Raw genomic sequence first — 26,152 nt, 5'->3', positions numbered from 1 at the left:
CCTGCCACTGACTACCCAGATTGCCATGTGTGTACCCATGTGTGTACCCAGATTTTGTGTGTTGTAGAAAGACGAGACAAAGACATAAGAGACACTGTGTAAATACTCGAGGCTCAACTGAATCCTTGAAATTAGAGATCGAGCTGTTGTTTGATGACCAGGAGGAGGCCCCGCCCCCTTCTCTGGGTCATGCCTGGAGTCATTAGTCTCCCACTTTCCATGAATGACATTACAGAGTCCATAGCACACTGCTGTCCACCTGCTACCAGCTGTGTGGGTGCTGGTAGGCCGTCTCGCTCGGACCCCCGGCTGAAGAAAGACCTCGGACCGGCATGTGTAGAAATAGAAGTTGTGCTTTATGTGGGTTTATTGTCTTTTCTCTCTCTCCAGGTCGGACTGCTTGGACATCCTGACGCAGTGCGGGGACAGGAAGCGCTTCCACGAAGGACAGACTCCAGAGAGGATCTGTGAGCTGCTGTCTCCCATTGACGACCCTGAACGCTGCATCCCCCTCCACAAGTACCTCAGTGAGTCGCCACGTCATTCTCTCAACATGGCACTACTACGATTACTACTGCGTGTGAGATGTTACAACCATACAGCCTCCTAAAGCTCAAGTGAACTGAGTAGTGGCCACCAGAGGGCAGCACTCCGCAGAAGAGACACATTACTGACATCTTACCTAACAGTCGTTGTCTACCCATCGCCTGCACCCCACCCCTTTTCACAGCCCCCAGTCCCCTAAGCCAAAGCATCGTGGACGAGGTCATCCATCCCTGCAACCCCAACCCCTGCCCCAGCAACCACTTGTGCCAGGTCAACAGGAGGGGCTGCCTGGACCAACTCCACTGCCAGCCGTTCCTCTGCGTGCCGGGTACGAGCCGCGTCCGCCCCGCCGCCACACCGCCCCCCTCGTCACGTCAACCCGAGTGTGTGTGTGTGTGTGTGTGTCCAGGCTGCAAGCTGGGCGAGGCCTCTGAGTTCCTGGTGCAGCAGGACGCTCGCATCGAGGTGCCGACCCGGACCGGACTGACGGGATGCCACGAGGTGTGCAGCTGTGGTCCCAGCGGCCGCCTGGAGAACTGTGCAGAGATGCCCTGCGTGGACACGGACGAGCCCTGCATCTTGGGCGGGGAGAGAAAGAGTGAGCGGCCCCCCCTGTGCATCTCAGTGGAGGAAGTCTTTGAAAGTAGCGCGCGCTAATGCTGTCTCCCCCCCCCCCCCCTTCCAGGCCACGGGACGTCCTTCAAGATGGACTGCCACACCTGCTCCTGCTTTGCTGGGGACATCATCTGCTCCACCCGCAAATGTCTGTACTTGGACGGCTCGGAGGAGGAGCGCCGCCGCTTCACCGGTCCGTGTGTGTTTGTGTGTGTGTGCCCCCGTCACAGTGCTCTGTTTAGTACTCAGTGGTTGATTCTTAGAACTACAGCGATATTTGTCTTTTCAGTCAGGCTCTCTCTGGCTTCATTTTGAAGCAGACCCCCCCCCTCATTGGTTGATACTTCATCAGACGTTGGACCCGCCCCCATGGCAGCCCAAGAACACGAGAAATAAGACACCATGAATACTTTCATCAGTGTTCCCCCCCCCCCCTCAGGCCTCCCCTGTAACTGTCCGGACCGCTTCGTCCCGGTGTGCGCCTCTAACGGACGGACGTACCCCAGCGCCTGTGTGGCCCGCTGCATGGGCTTCACGGACCACCAGTTCGTCTATGGCCTGTGTCGCCTCGGTAACCCCTGCGCCGCCAACCCCTGCCAGAGGAACCAGAGGTAGGTGGAGCCCCCCCCAGGTTTCAGGCTGCTGGGGGGAACTGTACTCTTTAGTGATCCGGAGGTCACTCGTTGGGTTGTGGGTTGTTTACTGAGGGAATAAACCAAGTAGAGTAGCAGAGTCATCTTCTCATAGACTTCTGTAGGACTCGAGAGGAGTCGCCCCCTGGTGGTGAGGAGAGAGAATGCAGAAATAAGCAAGACGCGCCATTTCCTCTCTCAAGCATCGTTAGGTCATGAGAGGTGACTCAGCTGACTCATCAAAATTCTTCTTTTTTGACATATACTATGTGTCAATACACCGTATTGTTTAAAATCTGGGAGTACAAAATGTCACATGACTAAGCACAATTGTGCATAAGAGACTTTCATGAGAGGTCTGTGATCCTCCAGCGTAGCAGGTGATCAAAGATCAGATTTAAAACACCCAGCACACTCAGGTGACACATTATTTTCTGTGTGTGTGTGTTTCCAGGTGCATCCCAAAGTACGGCGTGTGCCTGAGCGACTCGTCGGACTGCCTGCAGTACGAGTGCGCCGGGCGCCCGGCGGCCTGCGACAGGGGCCGCGTGGAGCCGGCCTGTGACACGGACGGCCTGGTCCACGCCAGCCGCTGCCAGCTGCTGCAGGCCGGCAAAACGCTGGCCTACATGGGTCCCTGCCAGGTGGGTCACACGGGCTGCCCGATCGGTGCCCTACTCGTCCTACCTGTGGTGAGGGGGCTGATACTGACGGGGTGGGGGGGCGTCTGCTCGCTGTGCTCTGCTCTCAGGAGGCGTGCCGGAAGCCTCGCCAGGTCTGTGGCCACAACGGGGAGACCTACAGCACCGCGTGCGACGCCTTCGCCGACCGCGTGGCCCTGGACTACGAGGGCCCCTGTCACGCCGTGGGGGCCGTGTCGGACGCGGCCCCTTACTCGGCGTGCAGCGGGATTCCCTGCCCCCCCCTGTCCGCACCGGGCTGCCAGCCCGTCACCCCGCCCGGTGAGGCAGGAAGACCGCACGCTGCAGACTCTTCTGTCAACTGCCCGTAGTTATTAACCCTTGACCTTTGACCTCTTCTCAGGGGCCTGCTGTCCGATATGTGCCAGCATGCTGCAGATTCTGTGGAACAAAGACCAGATGAACACTTTCTCTAAGGTACGCTTGTTCAAACCGAGGGTCAAACGTGTTCTTGCGGCTGGTCACAGGTGTGACTGCACCAGCAGGTGGAGCCACAGAGTGCACAGTGGACAGGGTGCCTTCAGGTGTAGAGGCAGCGTGGCTACTGAAGGACCAGTACACACCTACTGTGGGCCTTCTGTGGCCAGTGAAGGAAAGCCTCTCACCTATCAGGTAATGACATTCTTGGTCATTACCTGATAGGTGTGTCTGCCGCCTTACTGAGAGGCGAGAACAAACCACAGACAAGTCCTATATTGTGTCCCCTTTGCAGAGGGGAAGCCCAGCCACACCGCGTCACACCACGCAGTGTCGACTTCCAACCTACTTCCCTTTTTGCCATCCTTTTATTTCATTTTTCACACAGCAGGGCGGAAGGTGCGAGGGCTCGATGACTTGCACTGATTGGAGTCAGCCAGGGTTGCTTTTGAATGAAATGAAATGTGTCCGTTAGTAATCAAGGATATTCAGCAGCACCAGGTTTTCCTTTAGCTGCTGCTGGCGGCCTATTGGCCACCCCTAGTGTAAGCCCCTTCTATGACAATATGAAAACTCCTGTTCATTGTTAGAGATACATAGTCATAGGCTGATGACCCGTGACCCTAACAGACCAGTAGATCTGCACCTGATGATGTCTAATGAGTTAAATCATACTAAAAAGCCCCTTTAGGCTGTAATCCACAGGCTCATGGTGTGAGGGCTTCCATGAACTGTGCAACCAGCCACTACTGTAACACCACTTGGTCCATTTCACTACCTTTTATCATTTTACCCACTGGACGGTGATACATTTCATGTTTTAATTTGACGGGCCAGTGTAATAAGTATGTCCTATTTATTGCATGCTACAGTGACCCATTTTTAGCTTATGTTGCTACGGTGGTCCAGAAGGGTCAAACACTGGATCTACACACATTCTACACACTTGAGTTGGGGTCAACGTTCTGCCATGTTCACCTTAGATTCTGAACGTATTCAAGCACCTCATGTAAATACAGCCTCACACACCATCACATGCCTCATACAGTCTTTATTATCCCATCACTTTGGTTCACTTTTGGTATTCAGGTCGTGCTCCCCCCCCCCACGCCTCTTCATCAAGTCTTATTACCAGTGGACGGGCTGAGACGGCCACTTTATGGATCATTGTATGAATGTTATGGAGTAGCTAAAGGATTTTTTTTTAAAGGAAGTTTTCAAAAAGGTTTATAGACACATTAATGAGCAAATAATAGTAACGAAAGATTAATATTATGGTGGCTGAAACGAAAACAATTCACTGTATAGATATGCATAATTTATGTCTGAATACTTAAACTATTATGGCTTTGTTCTCAAAATATTTGTTAAAAGTGTTAAATTATTTTAAGTATTTTATAGCTTTTTGTAATAAATGTGAAAGGAAGTCGTTAAAATGATTGCGTGCCACAGGTGATGAGATATTACTACTACTACTACCTCTAAAGGCCTTTTCCTGGTTGCACTTTTGGATGCAATGAACCCATCATGCAGCATTTGAAAACTCTGTCTGAGCCCTCCCCCTCTGTTTGACCTTTGACCCCCCGGGTGCAGCTGAACAAGAACCAGCCGGTGACGGTCCACGACGTCCTGCAGATCCTGCGTCTGCACGTGTCGGTGCCGCAGTGCGACGTCTTCGGCTACCTGAGCATCGACCACCAGCTGGTGGTCCTCATCGCTCCAGTGGAGCAGCAGCCGACCCCCCTGCAGGTAACACACACCCATACCGTACTCAAAACAACTCTTATGTCATCATAGTGACTCTTATTTTGGTAGAGTAACTGGTCAAAAAGTCCCTTTTAATAATTTAACATTAAAAAAGAACGTGTTCATTGTTTTGACTGATGGAATATGCGTCACGCCGGGCCCTATCACTGGGTGCATGATGATGACATCATTCATGAGGGCTCTTAAGGTCCAGTTGCTTCCGTCTGTGGATGTCACCTCGTGCTGCTGCAGCCTGAACGTTGAAGGTACTCGTCCAGATGAGATGGAACTGTGCAGGTGGAGGAATCAGGAACCATTTATTGCCATCACATGTCAGACATAGTGGAATTTGACTTGGCGGTTGGTGCATGACAGCAGACAGTACGACAACAGACAACGTAGTGCAGGAATAAGATGAAAATATAAGTAATCGAGTAATCTAAACCTATGGTTTATTTAAGTTAAAAATAAAAAGTAAAGTGCACCAGCCAAGAGATAGTGACAAAGTGTATGTACATATGAGTGAGAGTCAGTCAGGGGGGGACTGCAGACGGGAAGAAACTGTTATTGTGCCTGGAGGTCTTGGTCCTCATGGACCTCAGCCTCCTGCCGGATGAGAAGAACAACCTCTGCTGAGCCTTTTTGCTGCTGTAGCTGATGTTCAGCTCCCTCTTGAGGTCCTGGGTGATGATGGAGCCCAGGAAAGGGAAGGAGTTCACAGTGGTGAACACTACAGGGGGTTTAGAACGAATGGTCTAGAAGTCTCATTCAGTTACTGTCGAAAGGTGCCTCTTTGTGAGAGAAGCTTGTGAACTGTCAGAGCCATGGGGGGCTGGGATCACATCATATCAACAGGTCTCTCTCTGCCCTTTTGCTGCTCCCCTGCAGACAAAGAGTTTCAGTCAGCAGCAACATGCACATTGACAGCAGCTTTTGTTCATATGGCCTTAGAGACGTATTCAGGATCATAAGGGAGTGTAACTGTAAATGACATGGATGTCACATACTGACAGGAAATGGTTTGAGGTCGTTCGAAGGACAGATTTGTGTGTGCATCTGTGTGGAGCCGAGGTGTCTCCAGGCTGCTGTTTAAAGAGGATCTAATCTTAGAGCAGGATGAGTCCATGCCCAAAAGCAGCCGACACACTGCACAGAGACACCGACACTGAGTGATGGGACGATGAAGCAGCCACAGAGAGACTGGGATAGAAGAAGATTCACATTCCAGGTTCAAAGGTCAAATGTGAGAAGAACTCAATGAATATCTACATCAAGGACAGAATGTTTTTCTTTCTCAGGATATTGTTTTTGAATTTTGAACTGTTTTCACAAGTCAACAACATCGTAAACAAGGAAACATCAGACTGAGAAAATGACTCTACTTCTCACTCCTGACCACCAGGGGGCGACTTCTCTGTTCATATAGAAGTCTATGAGAAAATGACTGTACTTTGTGCTTGATTCATTCCCTCAGTAAACGTGAGTTTGTGAGTGACAGGTTGTCCACCCACGGTGGTCACCAGCAGGAACAACAGCGCTGTAAACGATGCAGGTGAAATGTTTGACCGACATGTGACCCATTCAGTCATTTCTGAAGCACAGAAATAGAATCATTGCAGGGACCATCGTGGCCTGTGGGATGATTTTACAGGTATGACAGCACAGATTATATAATGATATAATTCAGTTGTCTTTTTTTAGCTCAAGGTTTGACCTCATGAATGAAAGTGATGTTGATCTAAACGGGGAAGAGTGTGTGAAATAAGCTCGGTGGTTTAGAGGCTTTGATGTTTATTTCCCGCCTTTATCTCTCAGTCAAAAGTATTATTGAAACCCAACATAGTCCCCTTCATTTAGCCCCACAACCATGTGACATCTTTGTTGGACCATTACACTTCAGATCCCACTGTCATGCTTTTTAAAGGACAACAACATTTGTCCTTTTTTGTTTGATTTTTAAATGGATTTAAACGTTCCATTAATAAACATGAACATCCTTAGACAGTGAATTATGCAAAGTGTCATGAAATGAAACCCCAAACCTCCATCCTCTTTTTCTTCTCAGTCTCCCTCAACTAATGAGCCCAGGCTGGAGGCTCTATATTGAATAATTTATACTCTCATACTTTAAAGATTCATGGCGCTAAGTCAGACAGACTTCGGGGAAGATCCGATGAAGAGTAAAGGGAACTGGAGGCATTATATAATCTGTTGTGCTACAGTGACAAAGACTCAAAAGATGTAATACATTTCAACCTTTTTGGCAACAAAAGGATTAGAGAAAAGCAGAAGAATGACGTCTGCCTCGAATGGCAAAATGTCACTGGATGTACACAGAAGTCAGGAGGGAAAAAAAAGCCTTTCAAGGGTTATACGAAGCTTCTTCTGGTGGCTTTTAGAGTTCGCTGTTACTAGGCAACAGCATTGTTTGAGAAGTAAAGCCATTTCCATTCCCTAGCTGATGGAGGTCGAGGCAAAACAAAGTCTCCACATCTGAGCACTGCACGCTTCACTTTGCAGCCCGCTGTGCTGCTTGAATGCGGCTCTGGGAATGAACAAAGCTCCTCACACAAAAGCACCCAATGGCTCCCCATCGATTGCACAATCAAGGTTTTACCAATTTAAATTCTGTCTTCAGATGTCACAGACCAAGCGAGGACTCAGCTGGGACTCACCCGGGACATCACAGGGGGGGGGGGGGGGGGGGACCCGTGTGAGACACTTTAGTTGCCTAAAAATGTTACAGTCGTGTCGATGGACAAGGAAGTCCCGATGGGAAAAGTCTAAATTCCCAAATGAGGCGACTAAAACCACACGTTACACTGCGTCTCATAAGCCCCCAACACTCGTCTGCAGTGTTCCAGAGCCCGTGAAGAGGTGACGCCCCGGCTGCTGTGATCACTCTTCTCTCTTCCCTTTCCAGATCGAGGCCTGCAGCAAGGAGGCCGAGAAGATCGACGCCCTGATCAACTACGCCAGCCCCACGCTGGTGTCCCACGTCCCCCTCTCCGCCTTCCTGGCGTCCGAGATCCAGACCTCCTACGTCCTCTCCTCCGGGGGCGCCCCGCCCTCCCCCCTGCACCCGGGCCCGTGCCTCCTCCTGGCGTCGCTCGTCATCGCCGCAGCGCCTGTCCTCCGCCAGGTTTAACCCGGCTCCTCGTGAGTGTTCCAAAGTGCACCTCCTGCCCTCCCCTCCCCTCCCCTCCCTCCTCCACCCCCGAGGGCGTTCGGGTGGCCCCGGACCCGGAAGGAGCGCCCGCGTCAATCATTCCTGATGACTCAGCTGCGTGTCAAGCAATCAAGGCCGTCGGAAAAGCTATTATGGTGGAAAGCTTTGTATGAACAGTATTATTCAGTGGGTAGAGTTCCTCACTGGGTTTCCCCTCCAGTGAAGTGTGTGGCTGTGTTGTGTGTGCGTGTGCGTGTGTGTGTGTGTGTGTGTGTGTGTGTGTGTGTGTGTGTGTGTGTGTGTGTGTGTGTGTGTGTGTGTGTGTGTGTGTGTGTGTGTGTGTGTGTGACCTTAAAAAGCTTTTGACTTAATACCAGCAGTGTTTAATCGTCAGACTTAGCAGCAGGCTCTCCCCTCTGAAAGCTGCTAAGCGTCGATGTAAATGTCCTTACATACCCTGTGTGTGTGTGTGTGTGTGCGTGTGTGTGTGTGTGTGTGTGTGTGTGTCCGATTAGGGATTCAGAGACAGACGAGGACAAAACATCCTTGTCCGCAAGCACATCTGTTTGACAAATTACCCAGCATTCCAATCCGCCGCACACACACACTTTCACACATGAAGAATGGTGTGAGTCGACCCTCGGTGGGATCCAGGTATTAGATGGAGTCTGATCAGCATCACAGGGGGACCACAGCACATACTGCGTGTACATGGACCTAGTTCTTTCAAACCCACCTCAGCAGCGTTAGTGCCATGCTCATGGACTGTAACATGTAATAGGATGGGCATTCAATGTTAGTGCATGAGCGTTAGCAACGTAGTGTATTAGCCAACCGTTATTGAAGATTATGAGATCCGATGACAAGTATCACAAGAGATAAAGTCTACAAAGAGTCCTCAGAAGGGGTTCAACAAACTCAGGCCTTTCATTTTTCGTCCCTGTGTCAAACCCAAAGAATGATCTGCATGATATTAGTGTCAATAACTACCCTTCTATCAGAGGGGCACCCGCTAACGAAGTCTCCCGCGATGGAGTGTCTCATGGGTGCCACCAGTGATGAGGTGCCATCGTGTCCCAGAGGCCCTCTGAACGAGGCCAGTAGCTGTGACGCGCGTTGAAAGGGACGCTTCCTGTCTGTACCAACCAGAAGCCATTTAATGACACAATGACAATCAGCTAGCCCACTTTAGTGTCTTATATGAAGTAATAATGAAAAATGCAATAACGTTATATATGTTAAGAAATGTCTCTTAATTTGATGTATTTGTGATAACTGGTTGAGATGACTATCACCTATGTGCCATATTTTTCTTTTTACAAATAGCAGTTATTCTTTATTGCATGATGACATTTATGAAGTGTGTTTTACTCCAGAATGTACTACAGTGTGTGATGTCCCGTCTCTACGTGTTCTGCCTGTGTAGCACAATGTGTCGCCCCCTCTAACAGTATTACTGTGCTAGGCAGCTCTGTAGCGGAGAATTTGTATTATCATTATTATTATTATTAATATTAATATTGTTATTTCTAAGTTGTATGTCCTTTGGAGTCAACATGAATTTGGTTACTTTTTTAATACTGTATGTCTCTTCAGTGTCTTGATTTAATGATGCTTTAGAAAAAGTTGACTGAGGTTGTAAAAGTCTACGTTTTCTGCTCCTGATTCATTATTTCTCAGATGGAAGAATTGTTCTGCATTTTTGGGAAAAGTGCCTTCTTTCTTAAAGTGAAATTGTCCATTTGCTGAAAAATCCAATGTTAATGCAGAGCGCAACGCTAGTGTCTGGATGTGGTTAGCTTAGCTTAGCTTAGCCTACATACTGGAAGCATGCAAGCTTCCTTGACTCTGTCCAAAAGTCTAAAGTACCCGTACAAACACTTGTACACAAACACAAACTAAAGCTTACTAATGAATAACTTAATAGTATGTTCATTTGGGGTTTTAGAGGTGAGGCTTTTGGGGCCTATATGTTGGTAAACAGCTTGCTAGCTAACTAACATTAGCTCAGCTGGTTAGCTTGTCATTCTCATGTCTGCGGCTAACTCGCATTAAGTCAACAAACCTCTTGAAGCATCGCAATAATCTATTTGAGGGTAACATGTATGATATCATGGTTATAAAGTGCTCTCTGATGATTCCAATCAAGCTAAAACCACATATACCAGACAAAAACTGATGAATAAATAATAATAAACTTAAAAGCATTGCGTTACTATCACAGGGTAGATTCATGGAATATCTTGTGTTTTTTCTTTGGACAGAGCTGAGCTCATTGTCACTTCCATTCTGTAAGCTCAGCTGGGTGTCCCCCTCCACAGATATCTATGGCTTTATGTCATGCTCAAATGAAAGAAATCAGGGAAGTTACCCAAAAGTTCAACTCTTCATGGGGCGTGTTTTTTTTAAATCTGTGTCTTACTGCTGACGAGGCAGCCCACTGGAAGCTGAGGGACCCGTTAGCAGTCTTTAGCTTTTTAATACCAAGTACGTAGGTGTGGAGTAGTGGAGTTAAACCGAACCAATCAGCCTTCTTCATCATGTGAACCTTCGGGCCGGCGAGAATCTAAACCCCCATGTCGGATTTTACCTTATATCGTGTTCGATTCCTTTTACCGAATTGTCAAGTATTTTTGTATTTGCTTCATCACTGTGTGCCATGAACTTTTTTTAAAAAATGGAAGAATGTCAGCAAAATGCATATTTTATGAAATATAAAAGCAATGTCACAACCAAGAGTGTGTTTTTACTGTGTGTGTCATCCCAAACTGCTATGAGACATTTTCAGAAGCTTGGAGATAATATTTCCAGCTCAACAGGGGTGATGTATGCCGACCCATTGTTTGTGGTGGTTGCCATGTATTTGTTAAGTGTTCAAAAAGCTGGGCAGGAACAAGCTGGTACAAAAGGGAACCTTACAGATGTTTTATTTATTACTATCATAGATAAATATTCCAGTATCTTATTTCTGGTATCGTATTAAAAAGTATCAGGTATCGTAATATTTTTGCAGATAAAGTATTGAAGTCATAATTTTGGCATCATGACAAACCGAGTCCTGGAGAGGCGACACATTGCAGCCGATCCCCCTCTCCGTCAGTCCAATGAGGGTGGTGTCATCCGCAAACTTCGGGAGCTTGACGGACAGGTGACGCAACTGTTCGTGTACAGGGAGCAGAGGGGAGAAAACGCAGCCTTGGGGGTGATAGGGCGCGATGGGTGGATATTATGCTTTTTGAACATCTTATATAAATTAAAACCTGCTGCTGGGGAGCGGCACCACGAAGGTCATACAAAGATAACGCGTGCACGATATGTGAACTCTTCACCCCTCAGACCTCAGCCTGCGGAGACACTGAAGCCCGTCGACGGCCCGACTCAGTTCCCCGGGCGGCCCAGGTCCCCACCCTCCCTCCCCTTGTCTGATTTTCCCTGGTTCTGCTCCCTTTAGGACCGTCTGGAATTCGGTCCTTGAGGGGGGGGGGGGGGGGGGGGGGTTCTGTCACGGTTTGTTTCTGCTTCCTGTTTTATTTTGTAGTTTTCATGTCTTTTGTGTCCCTGGGTAACTTCACTTCCTGGCTTGTCCTGTGATTGCCTGATTGCTTCCACCTGTGTCCAATCACCTGCACCTCCCTCGTGTATTTAAGCCTGTGTGCCTGTTGTCCCTTGTCGCGTCATTGTTTCCTGTCACCTGTTCAGGTTGGTCTGTAGGTTATGTTTGGTAATTATTGAAGAGCGCTTTTTATACGTACAGACCATCTGGTCCTTTATTCCAATTAGACGCTGTTACTTACCTGTCCGATCTTTTGTCTTAGAGTACCGGGACCCGACTCGCCTGCTGACTGGCCTTATTTAGAGGACTCCCCGCTCCTGACTAAGACCTGTTCTCTGCACCCTTTTGTTTTTTTCTGTAGAATAAATCAATTCTTGCTCCCTAAGACCTCCCTGTGACTCCTCTGTGCTGCGCTTGGGTCCACGCCCTTCACGACAACGCCACAGGTGCGGTAATTTCAAAAGTTATTTTCATTCATTTAAACTATTGAAATAAATAAATATTCATTTGTTTGCTCAATTTAGAAAAGAACCAGGGGATTAATACATTTTGTTTGGGTTATCGGGGTGAACATGGTTCATTTCATCTCCATTCCATACAATCAATGTCCTCGGCATCAGGAGACTGTGAGCTGATAGTAACACACATTTCTATTGGTTTAAGATGAAAAAAAACCTCCCTCTCTCTATTTGAATGAATTCAGTGAATGGAAGAGTCACTAAAAGTCTAATCAGTAGCTGGAGGACCGAGCTGTTCATGTTCCAGCTTCACCGTGGCCTTGTCTTGGGCCTTGGCTTTCACGCTGTAGCAGCAACCACAAATAACCTGCTGTTGCTTTCTCCTCCTGTTCGCAGGCACACAAGGACGCTCTGTGTCGTGTGTCTGTCTGTTACGTCAGGACGCAAAAAGCACAAAGACCAGTGGAGCCATGAAGCCAAACAAACAGTCTTTAACCTGCCAGCCGAAGAACTTTTACTTCCCTCAGGTCATCATATAATTGTAAGATGTGAGTTTAAGTCTTGTATAATGTTTTTGATGTTTTAAGGAAATGAGGGTTTATGGATTTTTAATTATACATTTCTGATTTTGGTATGTAGGCGTTTTTCTTCATAATAGTAACAATTGATTGTTTCAGAGGCTTCTTCCACAAGGACAAGAACACAATTTGTGGAAAACATCAACCCCCAATGTAACACATTCATTTCCTCTTGCAGGAGATGTAGAACAGGGCAGCAGAATATAACACAATGTCATTTTTCTGAATCCGAAATTGGCAGAACCCGATTTCCTTCTGGTGGCTCCAGGGAAATACATGTACCTTTTTTTTTTCTGCGATAGTGAGTCACTGTAGTGTTCAGTACAGCTTGAGGGCTTGTCAATCATGGGTCTATTAATAGGATTAGTTTTAAAGTGACAGAAAAGAGTAAACATTCTGCTCTTTTACACTGTAATCTAGCTTCAGCATTTATCTCCATCCTTCAAACGTTTAATGCTGAATTGGTTTGACGTTCCGGATGATTCCTTCAGCAACGTTTTGAAGACCCGTCTTGTCTACTTCACTCTAAAATTCCATCTATGTTTCTCAAAAGCGATCTTTTTTTTTTTAATGGAGGGCAGTGGGCTCTGGGGTAGCTCAAAAGAGTAAAGGGGGGAGGGGGTTGATACACGTGTCCTATGAGCTCTTCTAGGTTTTGTCAGACTTCACTCTGGACTTAGTAAGCCATCCAGGCCTGTAGTAGCCAATACAAACACAGTTCTCAATTGGCTTTCCAGAAGAAGACAGAATGGACGACTCGATGCACCTTCAGTGCCCCCCCCCCCCCCCCCCCCCTCTCTGCTGGCATGAATGGATCTCCCAGTGGGCTAGCCACAGCTTCACCTTCTGATTCTTCCTCTTCCTTCATCATGTGCGACTCGTGTCTTCCCTTCCTCCTCTAGCCGCCTGCGAGCCGTTATCTGGGGCACATGACTGGGGCGAGGTGGCGGCCCGCCCTTCTGTGAGCGTTGATGGGACCGGCGCATCCAACCCGTCCCGTCAGGAGCCGCTTGTTCCTCCAGGACGCCATCTGTTGCACAAACATCCCTCAATATCACAGAGGACGGAGAGTCAAGGTACAGAGAGGAGAGAAAGGAGGAAATTGAGAGAGGATCAGCGCGGTTAAAGCCTTTTCTTCATACATATTCTACTTCTAGTCTGAAATGAAACTACACAGACAGCTGTTCATATCCGCAGCACAGATGTTTCTGCTCATTAATGTGGGGAAAAGCCGTATACGTTGGAGTTTTTCTACTTTATATATTTAATTTGATTCTGCCCTTTTAGGAAATGAGCATTGGAACAGCGGCCTGGCATCGTATCAGATCAATGCCCCTTTCTGCTTAAAAAAAAAACAAGAGACCAATGTTATTGGTCCTGGTTTTAATTCAAGGTGACCATAGATGACAGCCTCGATGCTACGGCATTGTGGACACCTGTTGGACATCTGTTCCAGCCATTTCACCCCCCGTTTATTTTTATTACATCTTAATTAAACCAATGATATTACATCACAGCTATGTAATAAAATCCCACAAAGTTGTCTCTCTCATATAAACCTACCTCCGAAGTGGAAGGTTTCTACCAGTGGTCCTGTTGGGCTGTTTCAGTTTTATTTCAATTTAATTTAATTTAATGTAATATGACCCTTTTAGAATTTGGTCTGTCTGTATTTTAATATAAATTATATTATATATTATAACATACGTGACCTAATATAATTATATAATGTTATTTTATCTTATTTGGCATATTTTGGGATGCAAAAGAATGTTTATTTTACCAATTTGCACAAAATAAAAACAATATGTACCTTCTTTTATTTGTCTTACGGGTTTCACTTTTCACCAAACAGTGTGATATTGACTGGCTTTATTTTGTTAGTAAAAGTGTGTCTTTGTGACATGAAGAATATATTAAACCTAATTTTTGTCAGGGCAGAAAACAGGACACAGGCGCAGTGAGGTAGTCTTTATTGGTAAGACGGTGGACCTACAAGGTGGAGTAAATAAATGCGGGCTATGTACGTTATCTAGGACACACTTCAGATAACATAGGTAAGGAAGAAGTGTGGCTATAAAAATGATCAAACAAAATGTCACTCCACTCTAGGAGGAAAACAAAAAGGCTTTTAAATTCATCACAATAATGGGCCCGCACTCTATCGACGGAGGCAACGTCCCTAAACAAAAAGGACATTTTAACACTACCACCAGGGGCGGATGGTGTATAGGGGCGATTGTTCTAGACATATTATCTGTCATTGTCCAATCAAATTGGTCAGATTCAGGTCACGTTTCAAATGGAGTCCCGACTCTCATTGACGTGGAAAATTGCCCAAGCATTCTCCCGTTGACTCTCATGTTAAAACTTTTTTTTCCGAAAATCGAGCCTTCAATGAGGATTTGGGGCTCGCGCTTACGTCAGCGAGGGGGGTGGGGACAGCGTCATCAAAAAAAAGAAATGGATGGAGGAGTTTTATGAAGTTACTGACAGTGGTTTTGATCTTTTTACCTTAAAACGGAAAATTAAGGACACATTTCTACCCGCTTTGACTAAGAATAGTCTTGGCAAATGAGCAACATTCAATGTTGCCGGTTCCCAGAGTTCCCTTCTTCCCTCTGGCAAAAGTCTGCTGGGTGACACATTACATTAAAGAAGTGACATAGTGCCACGTCAATAGGTGAAGCCTAGGTGTGCGCTCAGAGGCTGTGACCACTGAATGAGACACATCTGCTCATCTTTACTGACTCATCCGGCCTTCTCTCCCGTCAAAAAGGTGGAACCATATAGGCTACGTAGCATGGCTAATAAGTGCTAAAAGGCTAAAGCAAAGCAATTAACATCAAATTCAATTCATCATTCAAAAGATTCTTCCATCATTCTTGACAATGCCATCATAACTCAAGAGAACGCGCCTTGTGTTTCTGCATAACCCCTAGGGTTCACTTCTCTGAAACAACCAGTGGGGACAATGCCCCCACTACTACCTCCGCGGTAGTGTCCTCAAGACTTGGCACGAGCGGGATTTGAACCCACTGGCGGTGCGCACAGAGGCTTCTGGGCTCTAGCTTGCACCCCTACACTACCAGTCCTGGTCACATTTTGGCAACTTTGATTCTCCTATTTAACCTTGAGCATGTGAGCTAAACCTCAAAACTCTTTTTAAATGCTATTTCCACATCTGGGCTTGAACCCACAACATTCAAGTGCAGTGCAGGGGCTAATGTCAGCAGCTCTTCCGCTGTGCTACTTCACCACACACTAACCGACCCTTTGTTTGTTGTATTTAACCTTGAGAATGCTACTCAAACCTGAAGTAAAGCCAAAGGCTCAAACCCAAGACTGGGCTTGAACCTGCAACCTTCAAATGCAGTGCAGGATTGTGGGAGCAGCTCTTCCGCTGTGCTAATTCACCACACACTAACCAACCCTTTGTTTGTTGTATTTAACCTTGAGATTGCTACTCCAACCTGAAGTAAAGCCAAAGGCTCAAACCCAAGACTGGGCTTGAACCCGCAACCTTCAAATGCAGTGCAGGCTTGTGGCAGCAGCTCTTCCGCCGTGCTAATTCACCACACACTAACCAACCCTTTGTTTGTTGTATTTAACCTTGAGATTGCTACTCCAACCTGAAGTAAAGCCAAAGGCTCAAACCCAAGACTGGGCTTGAACCCGCAACCTTCAAATGCAGTGCAGGCTTGTGGCAGCAGCTCTTCCGCCGTGCTAATTCACCACACACTAACCAACCCTTTGTTTGTTGTATTTAACCTTGAGATTGCTACTCCAACCTGAAGTAAAGCCAAAGGCTCAAACCCAAGACTGAGCTTGAACCCCCAACCTTCAAATGCAGTGCAGGATTGTGGCAGCAGCTCTTCCGCCGTGCTAATTCACCACACACTAACAAACCCTTTGTTTGTTGTATTTAACCTTGAGATTGCTACTCCAACCTGAAGTAAAGCCAAAGGCTCAAACCCAAGACTGGGCTTGAACCCGCAACCTTCAAATGCAGTGCAGGCTTGTGGCAGCAGCTCTTCCGCCGTGCTAATTCACCACACACTAACCAACCCTTTGTTTGTTGTATTTAACCTTGAGATTGCTACTCCAACCTGAAGTAAAGCCAAAGGCTCAAACCCAAGACTGGGCTTGAACCCGCAACCTTCAAATGCAGTGCAGGCTTGTGGCAGCAGCTCTTCCGCCGTGCTAATTCACCACACACTAACCAACCCTTTGTTTGTTGTATTTAACCTTGAGATTGCTACTCCAACCTGAAGTAAAGCCAAAGGCTCAAACCCAAGACTGGGCTTGAACCCGCAACCTTCAAATGCAGTGCAGGCTTGTGGCAGCAGCTCTTCCGCCGTGCTAATTCACCACACACTAACCAACCCTTTGTTTGTTGTATTTAACCTTGAGATTGCTACTCAAACCTGAAGTAAAGCCAAAGGCTCAAACCCGCAACCTTCAAATGCTATTCATCCTTCCTGCATTGGTAAAGGCACAAGTGAGTTGAATTTGAATGTAACAGAGAATTGGAGGGTGGATGCACTAAAAAGGGTAAACAAATCTACACCCTGTGCCAGACTGTCAGTTTAAGGTTGTCCACAGGATGCCCTGAAGTAGACAAACATGTGATTGTCTTGAAAAATGCCCTCTCTGACCATGAGAAGTTTCATGTCAGTGTGACCACTGAATGAGACACATCTGCTCATCTTTACTGACTCATCCGGCCTTCTCTCCCGTCAAAAAGGTGGGTGGGTGGCCCCGTGAATGGGAAATCTTATTATAATAAACACACGGATGGAAGCGTCGATAAGAGCGTGGTTGTGTGCAAGCCGTGCAACAAGGAATTCACATCGAGCCTCAAGTATCACCTCAACGCAACACAATTAGCAGCTAGCGTGGACGTACAAGGACCCACACCCAACCCACACTGCACCAGATGTCCTTTAAGGACCAGGGTAACTAAGTCCACGTGGTTGAACAAAAATAAAAATCCATGTGAAAAAAATTACTTCTCACTGTTCTCAGGTCAAATATTTATGCAATTAAAATGCAATTAATTTCGATTGATTAATTACAAAGCCTCTAATTAATTAGATTAATATTTTTAATCGAGTCCCGGCCCTAAAAAAAACATAAAACACTCTTTGAAATTTCCTCTCATTTTAATCGGAGACTAAAACGTATTAAATGAATACCCTCAATTGTAAATCATATTTTTGGCGTTTTGATGATGCTTTCCCATTTTCTATTTACACCTTACATCTATTTAAAGCTCTCCCAGACTCTCCCACTCCTCCTCACCCTCCCTGAGGGTTCGGGGTTTAGGTCTAGCCTGGTGTCCTGTCGACACAATCCAGACACTGAGGTCGCTGCATGCTCTCAGACGCACTACTTTCCAAAGTTCGTATTCTCATTATTTAATCTCCCTTATTATTTCCAACAATTTCTTCTAGACTGCACTTAGTCCAGGATTTTCTCACCAACAAAGAAGAAGCACTTTCTGGGTTTGCTAATTTTGAAATGACTTTATTTGGTGACGTGTGATACATTCAGGGACTATCCGATCAGGTCTAGTAGCAGGAGTCGGTGATGCGCCTCATGCTCATGAACCTGGTGCCGCTCATGCCCATGTCCCTGAAGCTCCTGTACTCTCCGGGCCTCATGTACATCATCCTGCCCCGGTACTGGGGCTGCTCGTACATCAGCCAGTGGCCGTCCATCACGCTGCAGGACATGCAGTCGGACATACGGTAGCGGTCCATGACGTTGTCGCAGTCGTCCATCAGCTCATGTGACTGGCCTCCAAAGTTCTCCCTCTCGTAGATCTTCATCCTGAACTGGCCCCTGTGCTGTTTTTGTTTGAACACATGAAAGCGTTAGTCTGGAGTTTGGCCTTTGGTGTCGGCAGCTACGCACACCGGTTTGTACCTACCATGGGGATCATGCGGCAGGACTTGATGAAGTCCCTCATGCCCATCATGCTCATGTAGTCGGCGTACTCGCCCCTCCTCATGAAGTACTGGTTGCCCATGTAGTTGGGCCTGTCGTAGACCATGAAGCAGCCGCTCTCCACCCTGCAGGAGTGGCACCTGCTCAGGTAGGAGGACATGTCGGAGCAGTCGCTCATGCACTCGTACTGGCGGCCCTGGAAGTTCCTCTCCTCGTAGAAGGTGACCTTTCCCCTCATGTTCATGCCGGTGTTGCTCATGTTGTCTGTCCGTGTGCTGGAGCCCAGTGAACTGCTTTCCCATCTGGTTTAACCCTTTGCTTTTATACCTGCCAACCCCCCCTTACTCAGCAACTTACCATTGAAGCCAAAAACCTTTTTTTTGTGAACCGGGTACCTCGCAGTCTTTAGAAAGAGACCTTTTTTTCCACACAGTGGTCATAAAACATGAATAGGTTTGTTTTGTTTGAGGGAAACAAAAGCAATACGGCACAATGAACAAAGCCTTTTCAGAGAACAAGGTGGTGCTAGTTGTATAAATGTGTGTGAGCGCATTCCACCGTCAGGCCAGGAGGGGGCTGGGTGCTGAAGGGAGGTGAACAAACGACCTAGGAATAAATGAATGATAACTATAACCAGGTTAACTGCGCCTTTACTGCCATGTTTACAAGATTGAGGTGATTTGTGGTGGTTTGTGTTGTTTTGGGGTTTTTTGAGACTCAGCTCAGGTCCCATATTCAGCTCCAGCTGCTGGGGAGCTGCTCCCACTTTGAAAATGGAATAAAAATATGGAAGATAACATATTGATAAAATATATATATATATATATATATATATGCATGAAATCTAGGTAACATAAATACATTGACTGACGTACATATTTACCTTTGCTATCCAAATCAGCGCTAACACGTTGTTCACTGTGGTTTTGTAATGAATTAGAGACATTATTCTGTCTGTATCTAGAATTATTTATGTCTCATTTAGTGTTTTAGAAAACAAAATGCAATATCTTTAAGGTTTTTAACAACATATCTATTTGTCCTCTTACATTTTTCCGGTTTGTCTTTTGAATGTAATTTAACACGATCTTATCTTTTATATTTTTCTAAGCCAGTGAATAAGCTTGTGTCTGAATATGGTCTTTGGAGAGCTACATGGAGCTTTGTTCATGTTTACCTTATACTGCACATTGGGTGAGTTGAAGGTTGTGTTCATTTATCATTGAGAATTTGTTTGAAGTGTTTTTATCTCAGAGTTGTCAACACAAAATGAAAAGTCCTTGCAGTAGCTTGAAGTACAAAAACAGCAATGAATAAAAATGACATATTCAAAGTTCTACTGAGATAAAAGTACAGATGTCTTATCAGAAAAATATATTCATAGCAAAATCTGATCTGTAGAGAAAGGTCCCCAGTGACCCACAAAGTATTGTTGACATGTTACAACGTGTCATTGAAGCTTTAATCCAAAGTTACATTGCATTATAACCCATGTGTTACATTTTGCCTGGGGAGCAGTTAGGGGTCAGGTGTCCTGCTCAGGGACACTTGGACACAGTACATGGGGCAGCCGGGATTCAACCTGTCAACCTTATGGCTCCCAGCGCATCACACTACTCCATGAGCCACCATCGCCACGTTACATGTTAGAGTACCCAAGAGTACGTATTCAGTTACATGTTAGAATAATAAAGAGTACGTATTCAGTTACATGTTAGAATACTAAAGAATAATAAAGAGTACGTATTCAGTTACATGTTAGAATACTAAAGAATAATAAAGAGTACGTATTCAGTTACATGTTAGAATACTAAAGAATAATAAAGAGTTGGTATTCAGTTACATGTTAGAATACTAAAGAATAATAAAGAGTTGGTATTCAGTTACATGTTAGAATACTAAACAATAATAAAGAGTACGTATTCAGTTACATGTTAGAATACTAAAGAATAATAAAGAGTACGTATTCAGTTACATGTTAGAATACTAAAGAATAATAAAGAGTACGTATTCAGTTACATGTTAGAATACTAAAGAATAATAAAGAGTACGTATTCAGTTACATGTTAGAATACTAAAGAATAATAAAGAGTTGGTATTCAGTTACATGTTAGAATACTAAAGAATAATAAAGAGTTGGTATTCAGTTACATGTTAGAATACTAAACAATAATAAAGAGTACGTATTCAGTTACATGTTAGAATACTAAAGAATAATAAAGAGTACGTATTCAGTTACATGTTAGAATACTAAAGAATAATAAAGAGTACGTATTCAGTTACATGTTAGAATACTAAAGAATAATAAAGAGTTGGTATTCAGTTACATGTTAGAATACTAAAGAATAATAAAGAGTTGGTATTCAGTTACATGTTAGAATACTAAAGAATAATAAAGAGTACGTATTCAGTTACATGTTAGAATACTAAAGAATAATAAAGAGTACGTATTCAGTTACATGTTAGAATACTAAAGAATAATAAAGAGTACGTATTCAGTTACATGTTAGAATACTAAAGAATAATAAAGAGTTGGTATTCAGTTACATGTTAGAATACTAAAGAATAATAAAGAGTTGGTATTCAGTTACATGTTAGAATACTAAAGAATAATAAAGAGTTGGTATTCAGTTACATGTTAGAATACTAAACAATAATAAAGAGTACGTATTCAGTTACATGTTAGAATACTAAAGAATAATAAAGAGTACGTATTCAGTTACATGTTAGAATACTAAAGAATAATAAAGAGTTGGGGTTGAGCCCCCAAAGGCTCACAGGATGAATCCAGGCTGCTCATGGGATGTTTAATGATCATCTTGCGTTTATCTTTTAAATCTTTCCTCTACTTTTTGCTTTTCATGTTTAGAACTTGACCTCTTTGGGCCCAATATAACTATGGGAGAGATGCAGAAGCTAAATGTTTTTAACCTCTGGTTTCCTTTTCAACAGCGATTTTTACAATATTATATAGACAAATTCAGACGTTACTAAAGCTTTCAGAATGTAGTGATTTAAAGTGTACAATAAACTAAGTCCAATAAGGGATATCTCCAAGTAATGTACCAGTAAGGATAATTAAGAAAGGGAGCGGATTATTCGAATTTGAAAAAGCAGCAATAGTGACATAAACGGCTATCATGCTGCTTCTACTGTATAAATCAAATTTAAAAGCCTATAATATTTTCTTGACTGGAATGATCCTCATGTATAGCAGGCCAGTGAGAATATAGAAATTCACAGCTCCGTGCCATACGTTCTAAGGAACCGTTTCCAAAGGTCGCACCGTCCAGCGAGGTTATTACTCATGAGGACAAGTACGGAGGGTGCACTTAAGTAACTGCAGCATACAAGCAACATGATCCCATAGGGAGGGACTGTGCCAGGGAATTAAGGCGGTGTCAATAAAAGGTGTTAGATCTACGCCTGCAGGCTGCTCGGGTGCAGGAGCGCTGGGGGGGAACACGACGTGGTTCGCTTGGCTGTTATTAAAGGAATGAATGGAGGGCTGCAGTGGGGGTAAAGCTGCAAAGGTTCATCCTCTGGTGGGCACGAACTTTGGCCAGAAAGCAGGTCAATTTTATACTTTATACTTACCATCTGATGCTTCTTAGATATGCTAAATGTGGGAGATAGGGACAGAAATGGACCTTTAGGAAGATCAAAGGGTAAAAACAGACTCCAATTCACCCTGTATGGACCATGAACAAACCAACTTCTGTCAGGTGCCGGGGTGCTGGAGCAGGTTGCGGAAGGAGGCAGGACCCAAAACGCAGGATTCTCAAAAACGGTGCTCTTTATTCTCTGACCAAACTGAGCCGTGCTCCTTACAACGACTTGACGTAGACAATGACGCGACGAGGGACAACAGGCACACGGGGTTTAAATACACAAGGGAGGTGCAGGTGATTGGACACAGGTGGAAGCAATCAGGCAATCACAGGACAGGAAGTGAAGCTCACCCAGAGACACGAGACACAAGAAAACTACAAAATAAGACAGGAAGAGGACCCAAACCGTGACAACTTCTTCGTACCACTGCAAAAACCCTTTGGTTGTATGGTAGCATGAAAAAGAAAAATCTGAATCCAAGACGTACAAAATAAAGACATACACTATAACAAATCAAATCAATAAATAGAGTAACAAAGGTCTTCAGGATGAGGCGGTGTGGGCCTCACTGACACTGGTCCCATTGATGGAGATGGCGGTCGTGCCTCCTCTTCCTGACTCTACCTGTCGCCCACATGCGGCTCTTTCGATTTGCTGATGTTGAAGATTGCGGTTGTTGTCCTGGCAACCATGGACACCTTGTTTGTGAAAGAAAAGCCTGTCTTTGTTTGTGCTGTAAAGTTGTACATTTTAACTCTCACCAGCCCCATGCAGCAGTTTGTGGAGCTTCCACGTTGGGATGGTCTCTCTTGGTTCCAGTGTGTCGAGCTGAGGCTTCACAAGAATAAATATTCAGTGCTAGAAATTCAATCACCTTTTTATTTCAACCCCCGATGGCACAGATTTACTTCCATACACAGAGAGTATGTGCAACTTCACTGAAACCAGCAGAGGTAAACTTGATTGAAAGCCCAGTATTTGAGTCTGAGACCAGTCAGTCTTTGTGTCTTTATCAGACTTTTTACAATCAAGCAACTGCCCTGGAATCAGTACAGAGGGCAACCTGACCAGAGTTTTCTATGGATGAAGACAATGAATCAACACAGACATGTACAGACATGACATGTACATAAACCTCTTTGGCAAAGAAAAAGAAATGATGCAAACCGTTGAGCAGCAGTTCAATGGGGCACAAGGTCAGTTGTGTATTGTCTCCCTTAGCTGACGGTCATATGACAGTTGTACAGCGATCACTTTTTCCTACAGTAAGCACCAACACCTGCCAAGGTGACATCATGTCTCATTTCTGTCCCCACCAAAGCACTATATATTAATCTGGATTTTAGAAATCTTCGTTTAGCATAATCAATACATCAGGAGTTAGATTCATTGGAAAAGCCACAGACACCAGATCTGTTTCTTCTTTTTTGTCACAGCATTTTATTACTTGAAAGCTGTTTGGATGTTGAAATAATTTCAATAACAATGTTCAAAATGCTTCTATTGTGACTTTTCATAAGCTATATATGTGAGGCTTTCGGGATGTTGCATGTGTACAGACAGTAAAGCCGTCCGAGGCAAATTTGTAACTTGCGATTCTGGGCTATACAAAATAAATTGAATTGAATTGAATATAGATTGCCTGCATTAGCTGTGAGACGGCATCATAGATTGTCCTAAACCATGCCAAGTACTTTTCTCCCTTTGCACACAAGTCACTATTGATGCATGAGCCTAAATGCCAAACACGTTAATGCAAATGTGACAGGTACATGCCCTAAAACATGAACAGCATGTGATTACAGCTTGGAGCAGGTGCTGCCTCTGTGTGAGCCAGTGTGTTTTGTGGGCTTCTGTGTTAGAGGTTCCTCTGCATTTAGCAACATCTGCTCAGGTAAAATAATCAGGATCCTAAATCAGGTCCTATTTATATCCGTCTGTTTATGTTGCTCCTTTTATTTGGCCAGCAACATGATTCCCATTTTCCATCTATTCTGCACAACTAAAATAGATATGTATTACAGCCTGTGTGTGTGTTACTGTGTGTGCATGCATCCAGGGCCATGCTGGGCCCAGTTGGACATCAAATAATAGGCCATCATCAATCCCTGTCACATTCTCCAGGGACGAGGCAGGAGGGGGAATGGGGACCAGGTCAAGAGCGAGTGTGTGTGTGCGTGTGTGTGTGTGTTTGTGTGTGAGTTTGTTCATCTACTCTAAGAGAGATGGTGTGAATGTGGACCAGACAAAGAAAGGGTTATAGGCTTTGGAACAATGCACGAGCTGTGTGTGTGTGTGAGCTGCCATGATGGTGAACTGCATCTGCCTGTTTGTGTGAGTGTGTATGTGTGCGAGCCTCTGTGTGTGTGTGTGTGTGTGTGTGTGTGTGTGCGAGAGAGTGTGTGAAAGACTAACATATAGACAATGCACACAGGCCTAGACACAGCATGTCATTGAGCATATCTTATCCGCAGAGCGGCATCAGTAAGAATGTTGATGTTATTTTTGTGATATTTTCTTCAGCCAGAGCCACTGTGACATGTTCTTTTGGTCTGACAATGTGTGTCTCTGGCACTGAAAGACCCCACTCCCAACACACACACACACACACACACACACACACACACACACACACACACACACACACACACACACACACACACACACACACACACACACACACACACACACACACTTCATGGGTTTCTGTTTAAGGCTTTGTGGAAAAGGTTGTTTCGGGGGTTATTGGTCCTCTAATAACAATCTATAAAGAGGTTGATATGAATGATACTTGATTAGCGTGTACTTTAGTACACAAACAGTGTTTGTTTACAGCAGTGGTAGAGTTGCTGAAGTAGGGAGGATTCTGGTAGGTCCCTCCGCCAATCAGCACTGTTTATTCAGCGAGCTCGCGCTTGCAAGGCGGGACTCGCGGTCCTCTGAGCCAATCAGAGCCCACCTTCCTCAGCGCTGGGAGAAGTTAGCTGTCTGCTGGCAGTCCGGTCCGTAGCCACGATGGGTGCAGTACCATGCCTCCTGTTCGTCCTCCTGCTCGGGACGAGGATACAAGAACACACCGGTAAGTGCACCTCCACGGACCACACTGAGTTGGGTTTCGGTTTGGTCTCGGCGTGTTTCTCGGAAGTTGCGTCGGAGCAGTTTTGCCAGAAAAATCTCTTTGTTCGAGAAGCCCGAAGAAGAAGAAGAAGCGAGTGTGTGTAACTAAGATGGCGCGGGGTCGGGGCCAGCCTGCTGCTGCTGCTGCCTGTCGGAGGAATGTTTATTGTCTGAGCGGAAAGACGCTGGCAGATAATAGTCGCACCGGGCTTCTAACGGGATCCGAGCCGACCTCTTCGGCCAGCTTCTGGCTCGGCTTTCTGGGATTCTGCTTCGCCCACAAAGAGCTCGCGAGCCCGTCCGGAGGAGCAGCCCCCGGAGAACAAAGTTGTCACAACCACCGGGTGGGTGTCGGCGTTCTGTTGTCATTGTTGGGCCGTCGTTCCGTTCCTCTTCTTTCGGAACCCGTCGTTGAACTGCGCCGGTTGGTCTGCTCGGGACCGAGTGGCTCGTTGCAGGTCCCCGTTATTCACACATCTGGACTGTTGCCGAACTCCTCTTTAGTCCGCGCGCTGCTGTCAACAGGAGTGTGTCCCGGTGCGGAGCGGGTTAGTTAACGAGCTGGTAGTGTTCACTGGTTGGTAACTTTCTAGTTCCACACTAACTTCACTTCTCTCGCGGGTTGTCGCAGTTTAGACGTTGTTTTTGGACACTTTCAGCTCCTCGAGCCGGGTTGTTTCGCCGGTGGTTCCGATGCGAGTCCGCTGACGGGTTCTGACAACGTTTCCATGTCAAGACGTGCTTCCGGTCCCCTGATTTAACCGTGCGACCTCATGCACGGTGCAAACTGGATTCCCCTGTTGTTGACATGTTCTGTTGCATTCCTCGGCTGACCTAAAGGGCCGCGCGTGGACGAAGGCGCGTGGCCTCTTTCCGTCATACCGAGTCTCCTCAAGACGCTCGCAAGAATGTCGTGCGCGCGCGTGTGTGTGCGCGCGCGTGTGTGACTTGGTGTTTTTGGCCCGATAGGCGGGATCGCATCTGCCATTCCCCCCCCCCCCCCCCCCGTAAGATTTCCTCATGTGACTGCATCAGTAGCCGCTCGTTAGAGAGCTG

General features: G+C 45.7%; 3 protein-coding genes and 1 long non-coding RNA gene across 6 annotated transcripts in view; 3 read left to right on the top strand and 1 right to left on the bottom strand.

Annotated features, from left to right (window-relative positions):
• Positions 1 to 10,558, top strand: part of reck (reversion-inducing-cysteine-rich protein with kazal motifs) — a 28,863-nt gene extending 18,305 nt beyond the window's left edge. The window contains exons 12-21 of the mRNA XM_062559158.1: positions 391 to 527; positions 731 to 874; positions 956 to 1,144; positions 1,232 to 1,354; positions 1,601 to 1,772; positions 2,248 to 2,437; positions 2,545 to 2,755; positions 2,838 to 2,911; positions 4,505 to 4,660; positions 7,581 to 10,558. Coding sequence (XP_062415142.1) covers positions 391 to 527; positions 731 to 874; positions 956 to 1,144; positions 1,232 to 1,354; positions 1,601 to 1,772; positions 2,248 to 2,437; positions 2,545 to 2,755; positions 2,838 to 2,911; positions 4,505 to 4,660; positions 7,581 to 7,805 — 1,621 coding nt within the window. The 3' untranslated portion in view covers positions 7,806 to 10,558. The remainder of the gene's footprint in view (positions 1 to 390; positions 528 to 730; positions 875 to 955; positions 1,145 to 1,231; positions 1,355 to 1,600; positions 1,773 to 2,247; positions 2,438 to 2,544; positions 2,756 to 2,837; positions 2,912 to 4,504; positions 4,661 to 7,580) is intronic.
• A 1,239-nt stretch (positions 10,559 to 11,797) lies between these two features.
• On the top strand, positions 11,798 to 14,217 carry LOC119198737 (uncharacterized). 2 transcript variants are annotated; one of them, XR_005114552.2, is made up of 3 exons: positions 11,798 to 11,825; positions 12,234 to 12,378; positions 13,318 to 14,217. It is a non-coding gene; the product is annotated as an uncharacterized LOC119198737 (long non-coding RNA). The 2 variants fall into 2 exon arrangements; XR_005114553.2 differs by having other exon boundaries at positions 12,234 to 12,385.
• Positions 14,218 to 17,988: 3,771 nt separating this feature from the next.
• On the bottom strand, positions 17,989 to 18,635 carry LOC119198679 (gamma-crystallin M3-like). The gene is made up of 2 exons (XM_037456105.1): positions 18,351 to 18,635; positions 17,989 to 18,267 (listed from the first exon to the last, which is right to left on the bottom strand). The coding sequence occupies exons 1-2, from the start codon at positions 18,624 to 18,626 to the stop codon at positions 17,989 to 17,991; spliced, it is 555 nt and encodes a 184-aa protein (XP_037312002.1). The 5' UTR covers positions 18,627 to 18,635.
• Positions 18,636 to 24,929: 6,294 nt separating this feature from the next.
• Positions 24,930 to 26,152, top strand: part of tgfbr1b (transforming growth factor, beta receptor 1 b) — a 30,062-nt gene continuing 28,839 nt past the window's right edge. For both annotated transcript variants that reach the window (XM_037455407.2, XM_037455406.2), the window contains exon 1: positions 24,930 to 25,058. In XM_037455407.2, coding sequence (XP_037311304.2) covers positions 24,995 to 25,058 — 64 coding nt within the window. In that variant the 5' untranslated portion in view covers positions 24,930 to 24,994. The remainder of the gene's footprint in view (positions 25,059 to 26,152) is intronic.

This window comes from Pungitius pungitius, chromosome 19 (genome assembly GCF_949316345.1).
Source record: "Pungitius pungitius chromosome 19, fPunPun2.1, whole genome shotgun sequence".
NCBI classification, from domain to species: Eukaryota; Metazoa; Chordata; class Actinopteri; order Perciformes; family Gasterosteidae; genus Pungitius; species Pungitius pungitius.
Note: the sequence above shows the minus strand (reverse complement) of the source record. Positions and strands in the feature narration are given on the sequence as shown.

Excerpts from the sequence above, each read along its gene's own strand:
- LOC119198679 (XM_037456105.1), bottom strand. The coding sequence starts at position 18,626 with ATGAGCAACACCGGCATGAACATGAGGGGAAAGGTCACCTTCTACGAG. Across the intron at positions 18,268-18,350 it reads CCTGCCGCATGATCCCCATG|CACAGGGGCCAGTTCAGGAT; the intron begins GTAGGTACAAAC and ends AAACAAAAACAG.